At 42.3% G+C, this 21,727-nt stretch overlaps 1 protein-coding gene across 3 annotated transcripts in view; it reads left to right on the forward strand.

Moving 5' to 3' along the window:
- AMBRA1 (autophagy and beclin 1 regulator 1) overlaps positions 1-21,727 on the forward strand; it is a 55,927-nt gene that overhangs the window by 27,602 nt on the left and 6,598 nt on the right. For all 3 annotated transcript variants that reach the window (XM_075188204.1, XM_075188205.1, XM_075188203.1), the window contains exons 8-15: positions 3,112-3,198; positions 3,462-3,641; positions 5,920-6,000; positions 6,210-6,310; positions 13,979-14,089; positions 14,188-14,376; positions 14,459-14,613; positions 21,120-21,259. In XM_075188204.1, coding sequence (XP_075044305.1) covers positions 3,112-3,198; positions 3,462-3,641; positions 5,920-6,000; positions 6,210-6,310; positions 13,979-14,089; positions 14,188-14,376; positions 14,459-14,613; positions 21,120-21,259 — 1,044 coding nt within the window. The remainder of the gene's footprint in view (positions 1-3,111; positions 3,199-3,461; positions 3,642-5,919; positions 6,001-6,209; positions 6,311-13,978; positions 14,090-14,187; positions 14,377-14,458; positions 14,614-21,119; positions 21,260-21,727) is intronic.

Here is a 21,727-nt window from a genome sequence, read left to right on the forward strand (position 1 = left end):
CTCTAACCTCTGTCGTGTACCAAACGAACAACTGTTAATTTGTCAGTTGTTACTTTTTCCTTACATTCAGCCAAACTATTTTGATTTTGTATATAAAAAAAACCTCTTGCACAGCTACGAGTAAAAATAGTGTTGTTGCCATAGCTACATCATTGTTCTAGTGTTTGTTGCTATGAGTTACAGCATCATTTCTCCATGGTTACCTGTGTACCAGTCTTAATACAAATCCCTTGGTATTTCATGAAATGTATAGGCTTATAGGCAGGAAGTCTGCTGTGCGTAGACTCCTGTGGTAGATTTACTAAAACTTCTACAAACGGAAAAGTTGAGTTGTTGCCTATAGAATGTACTAGGTCAGCAGTGGGCAACAGATGGCCAGCGGCCCGCTGTGCCCTCTCCGATGCCACCCCAGCCTGCTGCTATCAATGCTTTCAGAACGAGGGCGTGTGCAGGGAGTTCACCCGGCATACACTGAGGGTGTCGGTGACACTGTGCTGTCCCTGTTTCCTCTGTGCGGCCCCTTTTGGAGGCTGGAGTGCCTCAATCTCTTTTACTTTGCCCCTCACTGTACTAGATAAAAGCTAGAATCTGATTGGTTGCTACATGGAACACCTTCACCTTTCGTTTTTATTAATAAATTTTAACGATATCTGCCCCTTGCACTTTACCCTGCCCGATGATATGTTCCTGTACACACTCTTGTATAAGTGTGAATGTCACTTGTATCGCTCTTTATACCATAATTTGCTTTTTTAGTTTAGTACTCAATTGAAAGAACATTTTCACCCACTTGGTCAGACTTCTCGGTCTTGCAGTTCAGCTCTGAAAAGAGAAGTTCACCTTCTGACATTATCTTCCATGCATTTTTTTATTTTTTATTTATATCCAACAGCCTTTGTTTCTTGAAATTGTATCTACGTAGCTCTGTTTTTTCTAAGAACAGAAATAAATAATTCTGATTGATAAAGTTGCACAAAGGTGATCTAGTCCTTTATTCTTGGTAGCAGTGGTTACTGGGTGCAAGGCCGTCTCTGTAAATGAAGTACGTTCGGGGATTTTCATCTTTTATTGTAATTGTAGGTCAGTGTCTTTGGTTTTATGGGTGAGCTGTGCTCTAATTTTGGCACAATGTCCCCGTCTGTTTTAAGTCTGAGAATATGCTGGCTGCTTCTCTAAAATCTTCACTTCCCTTTCTCCCCCCTGCTCGATATCAGCTCCTTGCATAGCTGCCCTCCCTCATGTCTGCCTTGTCACCAGGCGGAAAATCTGCTCCTTGCAGCGGAAGATTCTCCATTTAATGGAATTAAGAGATTGGAGTTTGGCTGAGTTTAAAAAAAAAATAAATAAATACTGAAGTGTCCGGGATCAGTGAGCACAGAGAATACTAATAAAATGTCATTTAGCCTTCAGGCAAAGCACTAGTCTGCCCAATGACACACTTGTACATAGTATTAAGTTAGAATCCTATCTAGTATCTCTTATGTGGATACTCCGGTGTATTGGAATGTTTACTGTTAACCCTACATTCTAGAACTCTGCCATTCTATAATCACTCCATAGAGAGCACAACTACATGGCTGGCGGGGATGTGAGCAGATACATTGATGCACATAAAATAATCAAACATTCCATACATGGAATAATGTTCCTGTATGGCTAATGCCTTGTAAAACAATCTGCAGAGACCTTCTCTGGAAAGTCATTTCTATCTGTGTAATATTGTGAGCACAAGCAGGAGGAAGGCTGTGGGGCTGTAAGGACAAGGCACAGTGTGCCATACAGAATGGGATTGCGGTGCTCAGCAGGGGAATAAGCTGGTGGGAGATAGAGGATTACTGTCACAAGTGGCAGACTACTTTTTTTTTTTTTTTTTTTTTTTTTTTATATTAAGGTGTAATATCACCTGTATGTCAGCCCATAGCACACAGATCAGTCTAGTGGTAACCTGTTGTAATCTCATAATGTATTGAATGGCATTTTTCCCATATTAGTAGGTAACCTCTGCGGTGGTAATATTGAGCATGAATTGGGAGTGTTCTAGTGTTTGGATCCTTCGTCATCATCACAATTTATATAGCGCCACTGATTCCGCAGCGCTGTACAGAGAACTCATTCACATCAATCCCTGCCCTATTGGAGCTTACAGTCTAAATTCCCTATCAAACACACGCACGCACGCACACACGCACGCACGCACACACACACACGGGTCAATTTTGATAGCAGCCAATTAACATACCAGTGTGTGTTTGGAGTGTGGGACGAAACCGGAGCACCCGGAGGAAACCCACGCAAACATGGGGAGAACATACAAACTCCACACTGATAACGACATGGTTGGGAATTGAACTCATGACCCCAGCGTTGTGAGACAGAAGTGCTAACCACTAAGCCACCGTCCTTATGAACCACCTTGTTTAGAATACACAATTGCCTAAAAATGTTGCTTTGCAGAGGTTTGATCACTGAGAAGGTTCCGTGACGACTGCATTATTGCATTCATTTATAATGCAGCATAGGAATTGCTGTGTTTTATGGTTGTCACAACTTAGTACTTAATTCCTCCTGTGTAGATGCATAACTCTCTTGAAAACCGGCCTGGTGTCAGTGGCCGTCATCTGTTCGATATGTCTTCTATGTAATTGTGTCCCTCATATTTTTAAGGTGGAGTTTTCCTGGTGTTAGATGTCTGCTCACTGACCTTTAAGCCCCTCGGACTGGGAGAGTAATTTTATGGTTCACAAGAGCTCGGTTCACTGTCTGCAAAGTATTACATGTACATTGTCTTGGAGCATGCAGAAATGGGGCCCCCATCACAGTTCTGGAAGATGGGAAGGTCGCAGAAATAAAAATAACTATTGGATTTGTGTTGTTTATTTAAAAAGTACCACACTTACATAGCGCATGTTTGTGAGCTTTCAGAAGATTACCCTTCTGTTCATAGATTACTAGACTAGTCTGGAAGACTTTGTTTTTGTGCTTTGGAGCAGTGGTCAGAACATCATGGTCTCCTGTGAAGTGTGCACTTCTAAGCAATCAACAGTTTCTGTGATTGACAAGTGTCTGGTCCAATTGCATGACTCCAGGCTAAATCTTTCATCTTTGTTGTAGGCGGCTTCTGGAGTCGTCCCTGATCTCTCTGTCCCGCTACGACGGCACTGGTTCCCGAGATCATCCTATTTACCCCGACCCAGCCAGGTAACGTTATCTTATACAAAGTTTACCTATTGCTTACAAGCAGGAGAGGCTGCAAGCTTGTGAGAATACAGCCTATCGGTGGCCTAGAAGCCGGTGGCGTTGCCCGGGGGATGGCGCTGGTTCCTAGTGAATTGATAGGCTGTTGTCTCACCCTCCCTCCTCCCCTACTTTTAGGATGCATACTATTGCTTGGTGTGACTTGTGACATATTTGGTTGTACTGATTGACAGTCGTTACTCGTTCATATCTCTCACGGTCTCCAGGTTATCACCGGCCGCTTACTACGCACAAAGGATGATCCAGTACCTTTCTCGGAGGGACAGCATCCGGCAGCGCTCTATGCGCTATCAGCAGAACCGCCTACGGTCTTCTGCCTCTGCCCCTTCCTCAAGTGATGGCCAGGGAGCGGTGGAAGCTGGAGACCTGGAGTTTGAGGAGTTTGAGTAAGCGCGCTCTCCTACTTCTTCCTCTTCCGATATTTCATTGCAAGTTATAGAAGTCGCTTCTTGTTTCTGAATATTTTACAAAAAGAGGGAAAAAGACCATCTATCCTGGCCAACACAATTATTCTTGGATCCTAAATAGGTTGCAGTATAATACAAATTCTGTAGGACCATTGAAATTCGCTCTTAACAAATGAGTCTACCGGCTCTTTTTTATTTATATATTCAACCCTCAGCATGCATTGCTTTTCATGTAATCTGTAATCCTGATATAATAGGGACACATGGAATAATCAAATTCCTTTTATCCTGAAGCTTTTCTCTATAGCCAATGCCAGTTCTCTGCATTTCTATGCAAAGAAAAAAAGCTTTTATTGCTGTAAACACGACAAAGGTTTCTCTCTCATTCTTGTTAGTCTGGCAAAATGTCCTTTTAACATGTATTGTTTGGCCCTAGTGTTTTTCTGATAAGCAGACTTTTGTAACATTATGAGCTAACTTGTGCTACACAAGGACTAATGTCACACAGAAGCACTGTCACCCACGCGTTTTACCTTGAGAACTTGGCATTTTTATGCCCTATTTTCCTGCGTAGAGTAGTTGGTGTAAGCGCAAAACTGTCCCATGAAAACTGGTTCATTTTTACAAATGTTACCTGTGGGTTTTTAAGCCTTAAATACGTAGGTGTACACGTACCATAAGCTCTAAGCTTGCAGCAGTTCTGCGGTCCATATTTGTATGGATCTAGAGGTGAATAGAGGGGGAGGAGCGAGGGAAAGTGCTATACCACAAGTATTTAATGTTATGTATACAAATAAACTAAATTAAACCTTGGGTACAAGAGGGATGTGACCACAATGGTCCTGATTCATTAAGGAAAGTAAGGCAAAAAAAGGAGTACGTTTTCTCCCGGACAAACCATGTTACAATCCAAGGGGTGCAAATGAGTTTATTATTTTGCACATAAGATATATACTGGCTGTTTTTTCATGTAGCACACACATATGGATAGCTTTATTTTTACACTGAAATTTAAAGTTGATCTAGGACATGCTCTACCCCAACTATAAATCTGTCCTCACATTTTAAATCCCCCCTCCCCCCTCCAATGCAACATGGTTTTGGCAAGGTACAAAGTTACTCTTTTTTTTTTTTTTTGTGTTTTGTTTTGTTTGCTTTCCTTTCCTTTCCTTAATGAACCAGGCTCCATGTGTAAGCAAAAAAACATGGGTCCTTTTTCACTCACAAAATACATTATTGTATGTATATAAATATGTATATTCTGTGTATACACACACACACACACTCTCACACTCTCACACACACACACACACACACACACACACACACACACACACACACACTATATATCTGCACACAGCACACTTATTCACTTCTTTCCTTTGACTGGAGATGAGATCTGCTGCTGTTAGAACATTGAGCAGGGCACTAGCAGAGATGAGCTTTGATATGTAGACTGCAGGGTGCTGACACACTTTGGGAAAAGTCCTTTCTCCTCGCTCAGCAGCTCCGGATTGCTGTCTGCTCCTTCCAGCATGGCAGGAAGCCTCATCTTTGTGTCTGTGCACCTGCAGATTCTTTGTGAGCAGAAATAGCTTTTCACATTATTCTTTGCATCCTTAACCGTTTAGCTTCCACAAGTCGGCAGTCTCGTTTCTCTTCCCTTCTGAGACATTGAAACCAGGGACAGCAGAGTGGCTCATATTTATACATAGAGATTAGATTATAAAAGTCAAGTGTTGGCTGTGCCATCAGAGGTCGCTGGCCATAAGTAACAGCTGGGTCAGTAATAAGTGATCGGAGGTTGAATCGGGCTGCTCCATTTATGGAAGCAAACATGAAGTGAGGGATTTGGTTTTGATTGGGAACTTGCCGACTGATAGTGAAGTTCCCAACTGTTTAGTCATTAAGTCCTCTCTCACACTGCTGCTTCAGTATGCAGTCTGGTCCATAAGATTACCTCTGCTTGTACAGATTAGAGATGTCTTCTCTAGAGCACTTTCTTCTGTTGTCTTTATTAATGAAGCTGAGCGGTCATATAGATGGGTTATTCCTGCCCTCTGTAAAAGGCATATGCAGGGCAAGGCAGTTTGGGTTGTTTTTCCATTCGGTAGCAGATCATTACCGGATGGTAAAGAAACCTAAGCTGTACACTTTTGTGTTTATGTACACACACATTAACAAATCAGGGGTTTTGTGTTCTGTTACTAGTAAGTAACATTCTGTAACAATAGTTTATTTTGTGTACTTCCATTAGGGATAACGGAGACCGTTCTCGGCACAGGACCCCCAGAAACGCCCGCATGTCCGCTCCGTCACTGGGGCGCTTTGTCCCTAGGTAAGATTATGGTCTCTCTCCTAATACATCAGTTGTGTCTTTTCATATCTTACTCTTTCTCTCCCTCCTAACACCTGTCTGCTTGTCAGTTCTGTCTTCTACACTGTGTGTCTGATCTCCGCAAAACCTTCCTTGCACCCCCTGTGTTTTCTTCTCTCTGGTTTTTAATAACTTAGCATTTTTTGTCATCTCTTTTCCTCTCCTTGCAGGAGATTCCTGCTGCCCGAGTACCTTCCCTATGCTGGAATTTTTCACGAGCGTGGTCAGCCTGGGTTGGCAACACACTCCTCTGTCAACAGAGTCCTGGCAGGTATGGGCAAGATATATCTGGCTTAATTGAGGTTATGTCCTATACTATATCATCATTATCATCTCCTCCTTCTTTCTCCCTAAGATTTAGTTTCAACGATTGTTTTATCTTTTTGGTTGCTCATATTATATTCTATGTCGTTATAATGTCTATAACCTTCCCCCTCCATGTAACAACCCCCCTCTCAATAGAAGTGCACTCATAAAACAATCGTCTTGCAACACCTTCTAGTTTCAGATATTTGCTACATGGGGACAGGTAACAAATTGGGGGAGTTCTACAAACTATCACCCCCCTCCCTTTAATCTTTGGTTTTACTTTTTTATTGGTTCCGAAGCAAGACTAAACAGAGTAAACAAAGATAAGGGGATATAATGATGGAAGTAGAAGCTGAGTAAATACTTGAATGATACCCTGTATATGGTCATTAATGTAGTAAATTGGTATTATACCAGTGAAACATAAAATTAAAAAGATTATAAAATGCATAAATCCCAATTAAATGAATATATTTCATATAGAAAACGTTCCTCCTATTGCAAAATCATTTGGCTGTTAATGTTGGGTGATTTCTTCTCCTATATATGAACGGGAGGGTTCTTGTCAATGGCTCTCAGTTCATACCAGGATGTAAGAGAGAAACGTTTATAGATTTGGGATTTTGTGAATCTGTGGAGCTTTCCCACATCTCAGAACTTTTGAACTCTCGTTTCCTTAGCCCGTGTGGCCTCCAGCCAGTCATTTTATATATGTTAAACATTTTATCCCAGTAGAATAGTTTGAAAAGAGAAACTCCCAGCAATGACCATACCTGCAAAATAGTTTTTCTTTTGCCTGCTGCACTGGTAGCCAAAAGAAGCTTTTTGCCCCCTCTTGACATCGCTATTTCCCAGGATGGCCCATTCTGGTGTGACAGTGGAGGTAGATTACTAATCCCTCCAACGCAGCGCTTAAACCAGAGATCGTTCTGATGGGCCTCCCCATTGACAGTGTAATATATCTGCCAGATCTTCACATTTTAAGCTTTATTCACTGGTCCTGTCCCATCTTCGTCACACACAATGATGAAACTTCTGATGACTCCTATGTGAATATTGCTAAATGTTAAGGACACATACAAGTCATGTAAATATGACATACTTTTCCTAGGTCTGTCTAAGCGATGTTTATTGATTGCAATGTGCTGGTGTTATGATATCTGCTGCCTTAATTTAGTCCACTTAACTGTGTAGTTTGCAATGCCAGATTGCCTGCAAGAGGCTGCCCTCATCATCATCATCACCATTTATTTCTATAGCGCCACTAATTCCGCAGCGCTGTACAGAGAACTCGCTCACATCAGTCCCTGCCCCATTGGAGCTTACAGTTTCGTAGCACAGACAGAGAGAGAGACTAGGGTCAATTTGATAGCAGCCAATTAATCTACTAGTATGTTTTTTGTATCAAGGGTAAAATGCAATGATTTGGGGTTGACGTTTTGCATTCCACTAGGTTTTTTTCGAGGGCCAGTTTCAGATCCCTGTATAGCTTGCTGCATGTTATGTAGGAATTCCACAAGGTATTTTCTCCAAGGGGATTCAGAACTCTGAAGCGTCTTTGCAGCTGTTATTCCAGTGACCCCCTTAAATGGGTGCATCAGGAAACCTTTCCGTCAGGGGATAATTAACCCAATTACCTCTCGCTTTAACGAGGAAGAGCAAAGCAGCGATTGGGTTGCCATGACAACACAGGAGTCCAGACAGTTCTATGCTATCCCTGAAAGCTCAGTGTGGAAATGCCTCTACCATAGCTGTCCTGTGTCAGTTGTGGAGTGTGCAGGACTTACGCCCAGGTTACTAAATCCCCCCTCCCTCTATGGTTGCCGTAGTTACTGGGCTCTATTCCACTGGGATTTATAGTAATTAAAGCTGCCGCGTCCCTGGAATTAAGGCTGTAATAAAACTTCAAATAACTTTTGTAATACAGGTTGTTTATAAATAAATTGGAAATGCCTTTGTAAATGAGGGACACCAAACATATTAAAAGCAAGGGCTTCCATACCGGTGTGCCTCATGTGTTAAGAAAATAACATCCCAGGATGGTTGTCTATAGTTATGGCAGCAAGAGGTGACTATGAAAGAGGGGGTGATATCGGGGTGGAATCCAAGGGAAAAACATAATCTGCAAAGTGCAACAGTGGGCAGAAGCGCATGCTCGGGATTCTGGGATTAGTGCGTTTATCTGCCACTGCGGATCTATTGACAGCCAATCTCGACCTGTGATGCAAGCAGCCAGTATCATCGGAAACAGTACCACAAGAACTCCACATAGCAGGGTGTCCTATGCAGGTTGCAGTGCTTATACATCACAGCTGACTATGCACATTTGCAAGTTAGTGATGCAAAGAGCATAGGCGTTCGATACAGGGCAATGGAGGAAGGTGATCTGATCAGATAAATCTGCCTTCATGTTCATTTCAAACAGATGAGTGTACGTGTGGTACCTAAAGAACTCTATAGCCTGAGCACTGGTTTCCAGTTGTGAAGGGTTCTGCAATATTGTGAGGTGCAGTCCTTCCTTTAGAAAGTCTATGTTGATAGTGACTTAACGGTACCAAATCGTCATCTCCATCCCATGTTACAGCATTCCTCTCGTGGTGAGAGGTGTGACTCCCATATGTCATTGCCTTCAGTCACGGTGTGACCAGTTTTGACCACAGGGCCGTAGTGTTCTCTACAGTTCCATACTATTCGGGATTTGTACGACCAATTTCTGGCCTTGCTGTATTTGAATCTTTTCCCTTTTCTCTGTGCTGCAGGGGGCTTGTTTGCCTGATCTTCCCTGCCATTTAATACTTGATTGAGCATTAAATCAGCCGCAGAATTGTTTTCGGAAGATAATTTGAAAATGAATTTCCCTGCAGATGGGCCGTCAGCCTCTGAATCTTTCGTAAATGTCATATCTGCGGCGGTTGTCAGTGCTGGGTCAGCAGGCGTTTGTAAAGAAAGCGAGCGTTTCCTCCTACTGCTTCTAAAGCAGAGAGTAGATGTTGTACACATTAACCTATTTGCTTCTAGGTTAAAGGCTAGCATCCCATCTGTGAACACACATGATATATTCCTACATTAGTCTAACCTGTGTGGTTCTATCTTCATAGAGCTGTGTTCAATAGACACACCGGCTTACTTCTCATAGTGTATGTGTAGTCATGGACTTTTACAGTAATGAGGATATAACTAATTAGAGGCAGCTTTCAGTAATGCTTTTTAATGGCACCACAGGATCAGATTCCTATGTAACCATAGTGAATAGGTGAAGATAATGTAAATGATATGTCTCACCTTGTACTGTAACTCGTTTGTCCCTGTACGGCGCTACGGACACCTTGTGGCGCCCTATAAATAAAAATTAATAATAATATGCTGATTGTTTTTGTTTCATTTTGACTATATCGCTATCTGGTTAAAAAAAAGGTTTGGCCGCACCCCTCCGTTTTTTTTGTTTTTTTTTCCGTTTTAAAACTAAAATTACTGCTAAATTAAATAATCTGTTATGATTTTTTTTTTTTTTTTTTTTTTTTCTTTAAAGGTTACCGTTTGATTGCTGGGCAGGAAAAGTAATAATCACACAAACTTTAGTTTACTTTGTACAGTCAGGCTGGGAACTTCAACCTGGTTAAAGAGCGCTGTGTTGTAATAGGGGTCGCTAATGTGTCTATAAGGGTAGTGGGTAGCTTTCCAATAGAGGCGGTACAATCTAGTGGAGTTGGGAAATTTTAAATATACATGAGACAGATGTAAGGCTAAATGTGTAAAAAGTTAAGGGTCAGATAGGGTCTGAGGTTATATAAAAACAAAAAATAGGGCATCTAAGTGGTTCTTATCTGCCATCAAATTCTGTATTCAATATAAAGTGGAGCTCTACAATGACTATTGGTAAATCTATTGCTGTTGATGGACTTGTCACACTCTAGATCAGTGTTGGCTAAACCTGTGACACTCCAGGTGTTGTGAAACTACAAGTCCCAGCATGCTTTGCCAATATATAGCAACTTATTGCTGGACTTGTAGTTTCAAAACACCTGGAGTGTCACAGGTTAGCCAACACTGCTCTAGATGGAGCTACTCTGTCCCAAAGAAAAGCTTTTAACCTGTATGCTCACGGATCACTGGCAAGAGCCTATGATGTTAGGCTATGTGATCGTTATATTATATTGCTCTTAGATTGAGATTTACCAGGGCTAAATTGCCAATCGCCAACATCAGAATAAGTTGTACCACTTACACACAGGTAGTGTGTGACATTGTGCTAGTCAGCAGTTCAGATGCAAGGAGAATGTTTTGGGGAGGGGGGTGGGGGGCACTCAAAATGTGAAACGTACGTTTTAATGATAAATGATTGCCCTAGCTATCGGAAGTATTCATGCCTGAAGAAGCAGGCTCTCTGCCGGAACGCTGGCTGTATCTATCAGATTAATTTGCCTTCTCGTGGTATGATTTTTTTTCCTGCCTCTGCTGAAAATGTCCAGCAACAGCCACTAGTGTGGTCTACAGACCACAGGAAAATAAATTGGTGACATGCAGTAAGAACAGGTCGTGTTCCTTTGTGTATAGTTAGTCCCAGAGGTGTAGTTCGTCATTAACCCAAAGTCCGCATTTCGCGTACTCAGTGTGGCTGAAGATTGTTCCCATTAAGGGTAATAAGACAATCCGCTTCAATGAGAATTTTGAGTAACTCCTTTCCGCTGAACACCGGGAACCTGTTTTTTTTTTTTTTGTTTTTTGTTTTTTGTTTTTTTTTTTTTTTTTTGGTTTTCTTTTGGTTTTTTTTTTAACTTATGGCCCTGTAATAGTACATCTGAGTCTACTATAGACCGTAGAAGTCAAATTTCTAATCCTACTATACGTGACTGAGTATATGTAATGCTTTAAAGATGAAATCACCTAGGGTTTTAGTTTTGGGCTCCTGTCAATCCCTAATATACTTTCAATGAAAGTATTTATATAAAATGCCCCTCTCACATGTTTCACTGCCCAGTCGATTATGAAACACTACTGCTAGTTTTTCTATAAGCCTGTTTTACAGCTTCCCGTTAGAATAACATTAGCCAGGCAAGTTCTGCTTTGGAACTTTGTGAAACCATCGACAATCCAGCACTCACTGATGTTATGACCTGAGAGTGACTCTATCGCTTCGGTTCAGTTCTTCAGATGGAATTGGAACACTAATTAGTTTACTCTCATAAATGAAAGGGCACCAGTCTAAGACTCTCTCTCTCCATTAACTATCTCCATATTGAGCGTCCATCTTTTGTCTAGCTGGAAACACTGCAAATGAGATTTCCTAATGAGCCATAAGCCTTATGGGGACAGTTATGTATTTGCGGAGTGTGAAGGCAGCCTAATGGGACCTCCATTAGAGGCCCTGTCTGCTGAAATCGCCCCCTTCATTCCCATTAGCCAGCTCTCGGAGCGTGCTGCCCCCCAGGCCCTACCTTGAAAGGCTGCCTGGGACATGTTCCACTGACCCCACCGTCTCCCTGTCTGTTCCTTTCAGAGTTTTCAGGGCATGAAACTCCTGAGTAAGCTGTACAGGTTTTCTCTATTATGTTCTGGCTTCTGCTATAAGTGTGGTCAGATGAGGACTGACCACACGTAACCCTTTCAGGCTCTTTCAGTCACAATTGTCATGTTCTGTTAGTAAGTTGGGAGGAAGGATGTTGATCTGTTACTATACCACGCTCACATTTGTGGGACCCTGGGGACCGCGCGGCTACTGATTGGCTCTTACCTTCAGGGAGGGGCGAGAGCCCCGATAAGAACCCAAGAAACAAGATATGAACTATGGGTGATGATTATTGTGCAGAGTAAGGAACAGGATTGAGAAACACGACCTGAGACTTCACACAGAGAGTTATACATTGTTTTACAGGGAATACTGTTCCGTATTGTTTCTCTCTACTGTTGATTCTTAAAGCTTTCCTAGATATCATCTGCTTTTACGATCTGATTGAAACTCTCGATTTGCTTGTTTAGCTTTAGATATTTAGGTTACATCCGGTTCAGGAAAAAGCCTTTAACATAGACAACTTTGCAGTTCATACACATTCACCTCTCCGATCAGTTCATCAACTTTCTCCGCTTTAGTGTTTACTGTTAGTGAGTGTTTTGCATGAATTCTAGTTCCCTGTTTTTGTCTAAACATCCAAGTTATTTCTCCTGTCTGTTCTACTGTTGTTGTCCCTTTAGGGTCCCTCTTTGTTTTCTATTGTATGGTCATCTATATCTCCCCATATACTGCTGTCCTTTAGTGTCTCCCCTGGGGAGGTTTTAGTGGTATAGTGCTTTGGTGGTGGCATGCAGTTTAGGTGTTGGTACATCGTATCCGTGTCCTGAGGGTTCCATCTGAAGGGTGAGGTCCAAGACGTTGACCTTGCATTCCCGGTGTCTTTGCTCAGTATGGGTGACGTTGTTCTCTCGGTCTGGCCAGGGATCATGTGGCTTTTAGTCTCCCTGTGGTGCCTCTGGTGTTAGGGCAGCACAGTGGCCTAGTGGTTAGCACTTCTGCCTCACAGCACTGGGGTCATGAGTTCGAATCCGACCATGGCCTTATCTGTGTGGAGTTTATATGTTCTCCCTGTGTTTGCGTGGGTTTCCTCCGGGTGCTCCAGTTTCCTCCCACACTCCAAAAAACATACTGGTAGGTTAATTGGCTGCTATCAAAAATTTACCCTAGTCTCTCACTGTCTGTCTCCCTCCCTGTCCGTCTGTCTGTGTGAGTGTGTGTGTCTATATTAGGAAATTTAGACTGTAAGCTCCAATGGGGCAGGGACTGATGTGAATAATTTCTCTGTACAGCGCTGCGGAATTAGTGGCACTATATATATAAATTGATGATGATGTACTCCTGGACTCTCCTCCTCTCATAGTTACTCTGCTCTGACAGTACTGCCTACCACTTTCCCCTATCTGCTACCTCTAAGCCACTCTGTTGTTTTTCTTTTCTCTGTAATCCCTTCAATTTCAATTGTCCTTTTAAACTGCTTGCTACAATTATTGGTTTTTAAAAGAACTGTATTTTCCTTTCTTTGTTGTTTGTTTCCTTTTCAGTTTCTTCCTCTATTTAACACCATATTAGGTCAGCATTCGTTCATACAGATATTTCTGCTTAGTATCCTTGTGTTTATCAGGATCCCTCTGCTCTAATCTCACTCTCATCTCGTGAGACATTATTTTATCTTTTCATTCTGATAAAGATGTTGTCCGCTTCTGCAAGACCCATGTGTTTACAAATGTAGGTGCTCTACATCTAGGGTATTCCCTTGCCTCATAGCAGCTGCTTTTCAGTTCAGACTAGAGGAATTTTCACAACTGGATACTGGTCGGAGCATTCAAATGGAAGCGTATAGAAGTTGTACATTGACCGGGTCACCTAACCAGACAGGTCCTGATTTTATCCAACCCGCTGCCTCGTTAAAACATACTCTTTCCTTCTAGCAGCTTGAGTGTATGGAAAGTCCAGTATGGCTAGTGAGTGCCAGCTGCTATGAGGTACTCATGGTAGACCCAAGGAGGATTCCCAGAGATGTTGATACATAGGTAGCAGGAGGAGGGGATGCTTAGAATAAACTGTCCCTTTAACTGATTGCACAATATGTGGTCTCAGATCGATGTCTCGTTTCCTCCACAGGTGCTGTGATTGGAGATGGACAATCTGCTGTGGCCAGTAACATTGCAAACACAACCTATAGATTGCAGTGGTGGGACTTCACTAAATATGATTTGCCAGAGATCAGTAACGGTAAGTGGTCATTTATAGGACTGCCTGTTTCCCTTTAATAAGACTGCTCCAGTATGGAGGGGATGATAAAATAAACTGTGACCCCTCTGTTGTTGCAGCTACTGCTAATGTACTTGTTCAGAACTGCAAAATCTACAACGATGCCAGTTGTGACATCTCTTCTGACGGGCAGCTACTTGCAGCCTTTATCCCAAGCAGCCAACGGGGTTTCCCCGACGAGGGCATTTTGGCGGTCTATTCCTTGGCCCCACACAACCTGGGCGAGATCCTCTTCACTAAGCGTTTTGGTAAGTCGCAGGCTTGTTTGGTGCCAAATTCTGTGTACACATCTTGGGGCGTATTACACTACAACCTATGTGCTTTGTGCAGGTCCCAACGCCATCTCAGTGAGCCTGTCACCTATGGGCAGATACGTCATGGTAGGTCTGGCCTCTCGCAGGATCCTGCTTCACCCTTCCACGGAGCATATGGTGGCTCAGGTCTTCCGGCTTCAGAAACCTCACGGAGGGGAGACTTCTATGAGAGTGAGTAATCTGCATTGGTAATACGATTGCATGAGTATACACAGCCTAGATTGAATAAGGAGTGTAGGTCCTGAAACAGCAGTGTGTACAGGTGTGTCCCGTCTTCTATGCAGAGGTCGCTCTTTATTGCAGATCGTTCTGTCTGAGAGCTTTCTGCTCTCTAATGATATTACAACTTGTGTTTCCTTTCATTCTGCCTTAATTTAAATGTTTTCTATGTCCACCGGCTGCCGGCTCTCGGTTGTCATATTCCCAGCAGTTTGTGCGCACACTGTTCACAGGCAGACACTGGGGTGGCAGTGCCAGAAATAAGCTGGCAGACAGAACAGGCAGCCTAGGAGCGCTGCCTGCGGGGGCTGCTGGTGCTTGTATAGGAATCTGAACTCATGCCAAGGATATGTCTGCTCAGGCTCTCTTCACTGCACTATATGGAGTGCAAAACCATTTCCTTCCTTCGACTCCTTCCCACCACCAGGCCTTAGTCCGTCACAAGTGCCAGGCTGCGATCTGGCAGAAGGAGGGTGCTGAACACTCCTGCTCCCCCGCAGTGGGCAGTCAGATCTCTCCATGCATCTCTTCCTCCTCCTGGGAACATATGTAACCATTGTTGTGTGGTTCTACAAGCCATGCACCAGGCACCATTCTGTATTAGAGGAAGACAAGGTGAAAGAACAGAAGAATTGTATTTTCAGGGCACTCTTCTTTTTTTTTTTTTTTTTTCTTTTTTTTTATTACTCTTTGTGTATGATCAGCCATTATAAAAAGTATATATTTTATTGGTATGCAATAAAAACAATTATAGCGAAATATTACAAAAAGGAGAAAATTACACTCATTACCATTTTCTCCTTTTTGTAATATTTTGCTATAATTGTTTTTATTGCATACCAATAAAATATATACTTTTAATAATGGATTATCATACACAAAGAGTAAAAAAAAAGAGTACCCTGGAAATACAATTCTTCTGTTCTTTCATCTTGTCTTCTTCAAATGTTTAAATGTATGCGGGTGCACCTCCCCTCACTAATTATTGATAGACTTATGTGATCATAGAGGGGTTGATTCACACTCTGTGTGGTGCATTCCGACTTCCTTCATCATTCTGTATTAACCATGCTTGTGCTTTCTGTGCCAGTCTAATAAGCAATGTGCCCGCCCTGCTGACAAACCTCTCCTGTCAGTAGCTGTCAATTTCTGTCTTGGAATACGACCTTGTTTGTCCACCATCTTAAATTTGTGTGTAAACAATATAATCACAGTGGTTCTCTTTTGTTTGTCAGACAAAACAAATGCAGTATACATATCTTTCGCACTGTTCAGATCTGGGGGGGGACATAGGCAAACTGAGGGGGGTTTCCTGGTGCCTGGAAACCCCCTCCAAGCCTGGGGCACTGTATAATGGAGGTGGCTGGACCCTGCCCTCGCTTCACACGGCTCTGCTTGAAAAGGGAGAGCTGCGTGCACTACTGTTAGGAGATTTAATTAGGGATCAGTGGGCATAATGGATATGTACGCCAACCACAGCTCCCAGACCTTGTCTTATTTGTCCAGCAAAATACTAGATAATGTTTAAGGTGTTATCCATGACAAGTTGGTATACAGTGGATTGATTAAAAATTGAAGAACGCTGGGATATAGCAGGGTGGTGGGGATAAGTGTGGAACGGCTTTATTTAATAGAATTTCGGGTATTCCTATTTCATTGTTGTGGAGGTGGAACCTTCTGAAACAAAGTATGTGTTCTTTCTGTGTGTTCATTATGCCAGCAATACAATGCATTGATTGGCAGTTAATCAATCAATCAGATGCGTTGCCCATTTCCAGCTATATTGTTAGGAAGCTAAAGCTGGTAAAACATAGTTTCTGATTGTTCAAGTTAAGCAATAATGACCATATCTATGTCCAGTTTAGCCACCCTTGGCCTAGTCAGCGCCGTTGGCTGACCGCCTACACAGGTGACCAGGATTGACAACGATCATCAAATGTCATCAGTTTAAGATCCTTTCTTGAGAGCTGATTGGTCAGTCAAAATACCTAGGCCTCTAATAAATGGACTCACCTGTGGACAAGCAGGAATTGCTAGTTGGAATAACCTTGAAGAATTGGGGCACAGGTTCTGAAATGATCGTGTTGTGTTTTCTAGACGTTGATATGGATTCTAGCTTAACCACACCAAGAGAACGTAGCGCATGTTTGTTGTTGTAGCAATAGATTAATAACATTATCTATCTATTTTTTTTATTTGTGATGCTTATGCAGGTGCAGATAAAATGTAGTAATGGTCAAGACTGGAATGGAATGCACAGTGTTTACAATGACAAATTGTCTGTACTAATAATATCCAAACATCTCCAGTTTATCATTACTGTAGTACAACAGCTGAGTAAAGTAATAAATTTGTGCCAGAATGACATTTTACTCTTCCTCGACGGTGGTTGTGGTTACACGTAGACACTCGCTGTTTAAAGCTCTTCTGTTCCGTGTTGGACTTTTAATCTTGGATTTCTTTGTGTTGGCTTTCTGTCCTTTTCACAGTTACAAAATCCTCATTTCATCATTTAATACTAGTACAGCTTTCTTACAGTTAATATCCACCACATTCTGTCTGTGGCATCTCCATGATTTGCTACTTATGTTTGTAATGATTTAAGTCATTTGATCCTGTAACGTAGACAAAATATAATATATTAAACTTCACAAGCAGAAGAAAAGCAATACAAAACTAAACTAGGTACACACTACAGAAAATGACTGCAGATGCAATTTCTGTATTGATTTTACCAACGACTGAAAGTCCCGATCAGCTTGCAGATTCATGTGTGTACATACCTACACCAGTTACCTTCAGGTCTGTGATCTTTATCGGTCATAACCATCTGCTGAAAAGATCCTGACCCTGTAAACTCTATGGAGATCTGCCTACACTACTGGTCCTGAGTGCATACACATATTGCAAAATGCCGACATCGTTCCATTGTTGATTGTGGTTTTTAGGAAGTTTATGAAAACAAATGAAACCATACGATAAAATATGATCATGGGAGCATACACACTAATGCGATATCGGTCCTAATGGTCGTTTATCTTTTGATATAGTTAATAGTTCAAAAGCATTATCAGATGTGTTCCAGTAATCACTGACTAGTAGAAGACCCTGTCAAACCAGTGGCGGATCCAAGGGGAGGGGGGACCGCGGTCGGGGCAATATCCCCCCCTAACATTAGAAGTCCTTTAAATTTGGGTCCAAGATGCTGATCAAAACGGGTGGAGGGGCGGGTCCAATCTCAGGTGATGGGCGGGGTTTTCCGGGCCAGCCAATCGGAATGAAGGAGGGGCGGGATTATGCAAAATCGCCCACCCCCCTAAAAATTACGTCTAGGTTCGCCCCTGTGTCTAACCTGGAACTCTCACTAGGATGCAGGGTACTGGAGGGTTGGAAAGTTATCACAAAGGATGTGATCGAGCATCGGATTCGATTGATGCTTGATTTTCAGGCATTGTGACTCTTCCGAAGATACTCTATTTTGGCAACATAGAGGTTCAAGGGGATAACACTGCCCCCACCGCCTTTGAACGCTCAAGTTTCTAGTGCTCAGTTATTGGCCAATCAGTGAGGTTCGGATGTACCTGAGACCTAACACTTTGGAAATATTCACATGGTCATTTTTATTATTATTATTATTGTTTGTTTGTTTTATTTTTTTAAATATGCATCCTAAAAAAGTTGCATCAATAAACATGCTTTAAATAGGATGATTCTGTCCAGCGTTTCTGAATATGAAACACTGAATAGATGTTGGCTAAATCTTAGCATTACTCTGCCCTACACCTCTATACTTATTGTCTCTTACAAGGCAACGGCTCGCAAATGACCTTTCATTCTTTGACATTTTGAGAAAAATACAAATACTCTTTTAGTTCTACTGACCTTTTTAAGTGCTATATAGAATTTAGGACTGTCAAATGCTCTAGAGTTTATTCCGGTCTCCCTCGTTAATTGTTAAAGGATCACAAAGCTTAAGATGACAATATTCGCCAACGTCTAGGTGACAGTTCCTATAGCCCACATTCTCTGTAACCTTGTTATCTACCTCACTGCAAGCTGTTGTCCTTGTTTGCAGCCAGCTCAGGCACACAATTACTGCAATGTTACATTTTGTATAACAATGCTCCCCTGTGATTGAATTATTTACCCAAAATGTTTAGTTCTGAAACCCTTACATGTATACAGTATACCTGGATGGTGTTAGATATTATTTTATATGAGAACAGCTTGCATTAGAAGTTAAATGGTCCTTTAATAATGGCCGGAAGAATGAGTGACAGTCGACCTGCCAGGTAATTAAGCTGAACTTGTGGCGTTAAGCTGGTCATGGTTGACAGGTCAGTTTTATAATAAGGTGCTAGTTGTTGGGTGCCATGGTAACCGTGTACATTGGGGAACATTCAAGCGAGTTTGAGGTTCTGTGTGGGAGGGTAGGTACAAATCTAGAATAGCAAATGGGCCCTGCAGGGCATAGAAAGTTGCCGGGATAGGGATGTGTGGCTCTTGGTGGCATCAGGAACAGGGTTTTAGGGGATGCTGCAGGCCAGGATGGATGGTGCAGAGTTGGTTTTGCAGTGCCTCTGATGAGGAGTTGCTGTAAGCTGTGTGTGTGGGATGGAGGGAATAGAGAGAAGGATTAATTGCACAGGGCAGTCGCCCCTGATTATCTCTTCTCAAGATCCAATCTTGTTAATTTTCTGTGAAACAGTGTCATGCGATTAAAAGCAGCTTCCTCGGTAATTATGACACATGCGACCTCGGCAGTAGGGTCGTGTTGATAAGCCTTTATTGGCAACACGAGTCTAAAAGCTCTCTGGGGAGCGTGTGAATGTGAGGGAGGCAGAGAGGTTACGGGCTGACGGCAGCCACAGACTCTCTGCTTTTTAATGACAGTTTTAGGAAAGCTCTCAGCACACACACATACACAGAACCTCACAAGGGAATAGGGAGGAGAGGAGGCTTCAGCCTTTTCATTGCTAAATGGGAGCTCCCTGGTTTCCTTGCTCAGTCTCCTTGTGTTTCTCGAACTTCTTCAAATGTAACCCTCTTTGTTACATAATTGCCATTTGGATGATGCTGGGTGGTTTGTGAGGCACCTCAATGCTCATCCACATATTTTGTATTGTATTAACTTTTTTTGTGTGGGTGACCTGGATTTTGGATTGCTCGCTTGTTGTCTGGTTGCCAAACATCATAATGCTTTATCAGTACGAGGGGCTCTCAACCATTATACCACTACCCTTCACACTTCTACATGAACTCTGCTTGAAAGCCAACCTTCCATCTAATTAAAAAAAAAAAAAATTCACCAAGATTGTCTTACCCTACGCATTGCTCGGTACACTTATATATGAAACTTATACACCCACATTTAATGTGATGTCACATACACTGATGCGGAGCGCAACACCGTTTTAAAATGATGGGTGGGTAATTGATAGTCTTTAGAAACCCACTCGCCCTGGATGACCTGACTCACTTGCCGTTAGACAGCCAAAGAAGAAACATCACTATCACCCGTGTCGTACGTAGAACCGCTTAGTATACACAGCAGTTCTGCTCCCTGGATATCCAAAGCAGAAGCCCTCAGTCTGGTGTTGGGAGAAGCTCCGGATGTCACATACAGGAACTACTGTCCCGCCGGGTTCTAAATTTACATACTGTGCAGAGTGATGGTGAGGGAGGGGGGGGGGGGGGGAATAGACTATCCTTAAACTGACCACCGACGTTTCTCCTCACTCCAGTGGTCTGAGTGTAACTGCTAAGTCCAGGATTTTTTAAAAAAAATTCTTGGGATATGCAACCAAGCACCTCATGCTTAGTTGTATATCCCAAGTGGTGTTCTGTATGCATCAAAATATTCTCAGGGGACCTGCTTCATTTTTTGCCTGTGAAACATTAATACTAAAAACATCTTTTATAGGGATTTTGCTACCTTTTTACTTTTTCACACATGGCGTTGTCTTGTCAACTCCCTTTTATTTTGTTGAATAAACAATGACCATAAATTTGGTTGCGTTACTTGACGTGTGAGATTGGATGTAGCACGTGCTTGTTCACATGACTGTGCGAGGGAGAATCTTGTTTCATTTATTGACACCCACGTGTTCTGGATTCCAATATCTACTGCTGGTATTGATTCATGTTCATGAAGTCATAATGGGTTATCTGTCAGTGCCACATTGCTTACAATCTCTTCGTTTTAGGATGGATAAGACTGTACCAATTATACGTGGGAGGGGGATGTTCCATGGTTAGAGCAGTCCACAGGTTTCTCTCCTCTCTCTCGTCCGTGACAAGATTATCTGCTACTCTCAAAGTCTATTACTTATTTATATCCTAACAAAATTAAGATGATCATTGTCGTATTACTTATCACGACACTAAGCATATGTTGGATGTTAAGTCTTGTCTACAGTATCTAGAACTTATACTGACTTTCTCTCCTTTATTTTTAGCGTGTCTTTAACGTGCTGTATCCCATGCCTGCGGACCAAAGGAGACACGTCAGCATCAACTCTGCCCGTTGGCTGCCTGAACCTGGCCTAGGATTAGCATATGGTACCAATAAGGGAGACTTGGTGATCTGCCGACCAGAGTAAGTGTTAGGTGGAAGATGGAATTGTTCGTCACCTAGTTGTGATGTGTTTATTTATACTTCAGTATAGGTTAGTACAAAGTTCTGCCCAACGTGTCTCTTACAGGTTTGTATTTCGGGCTGGGCAGTACAGCCACTACCTTCCCCCTTGGTAGTCTCACTCTTTCCTGATCATTTGCGTATGGGCTCACTGCTTTCTTGCCATCCAATGTCCGTTCCTGACATTTATATAAGTACACAGAAAATTCCCCCAGCACACGACTTGCATTTTTATCTACAGTAGAAATGGCAGAAGTCTTAGTTGCACACATTTGCAAATGTATGTTTAAGCCACCCGCCACTCCACGGCGCTTTTGCTAATAGGATGGTCCTAACTCTAAACAGTGTTCCTTTTAGGATAACCCCACCCTTTCAAGCACCTCCAATGAGCCTATAAATTGATTGAGCAACTTCATTTCTGAATTTATA

Source organism: Mixophyes fleayi, chromosome 10 (genome assembly GCF_038048845.1).
Source record: "Mixophyes fleayi isolate aMixFle1 chromosome 10, aMixFle1.hap1, whole genome shotgun sequence".
NCBI lineage: Eukaryota > Metazoa > Chordata > Amphibia > Anura > Limnodynastidae > Mixophyes > Mixophyes fleayi.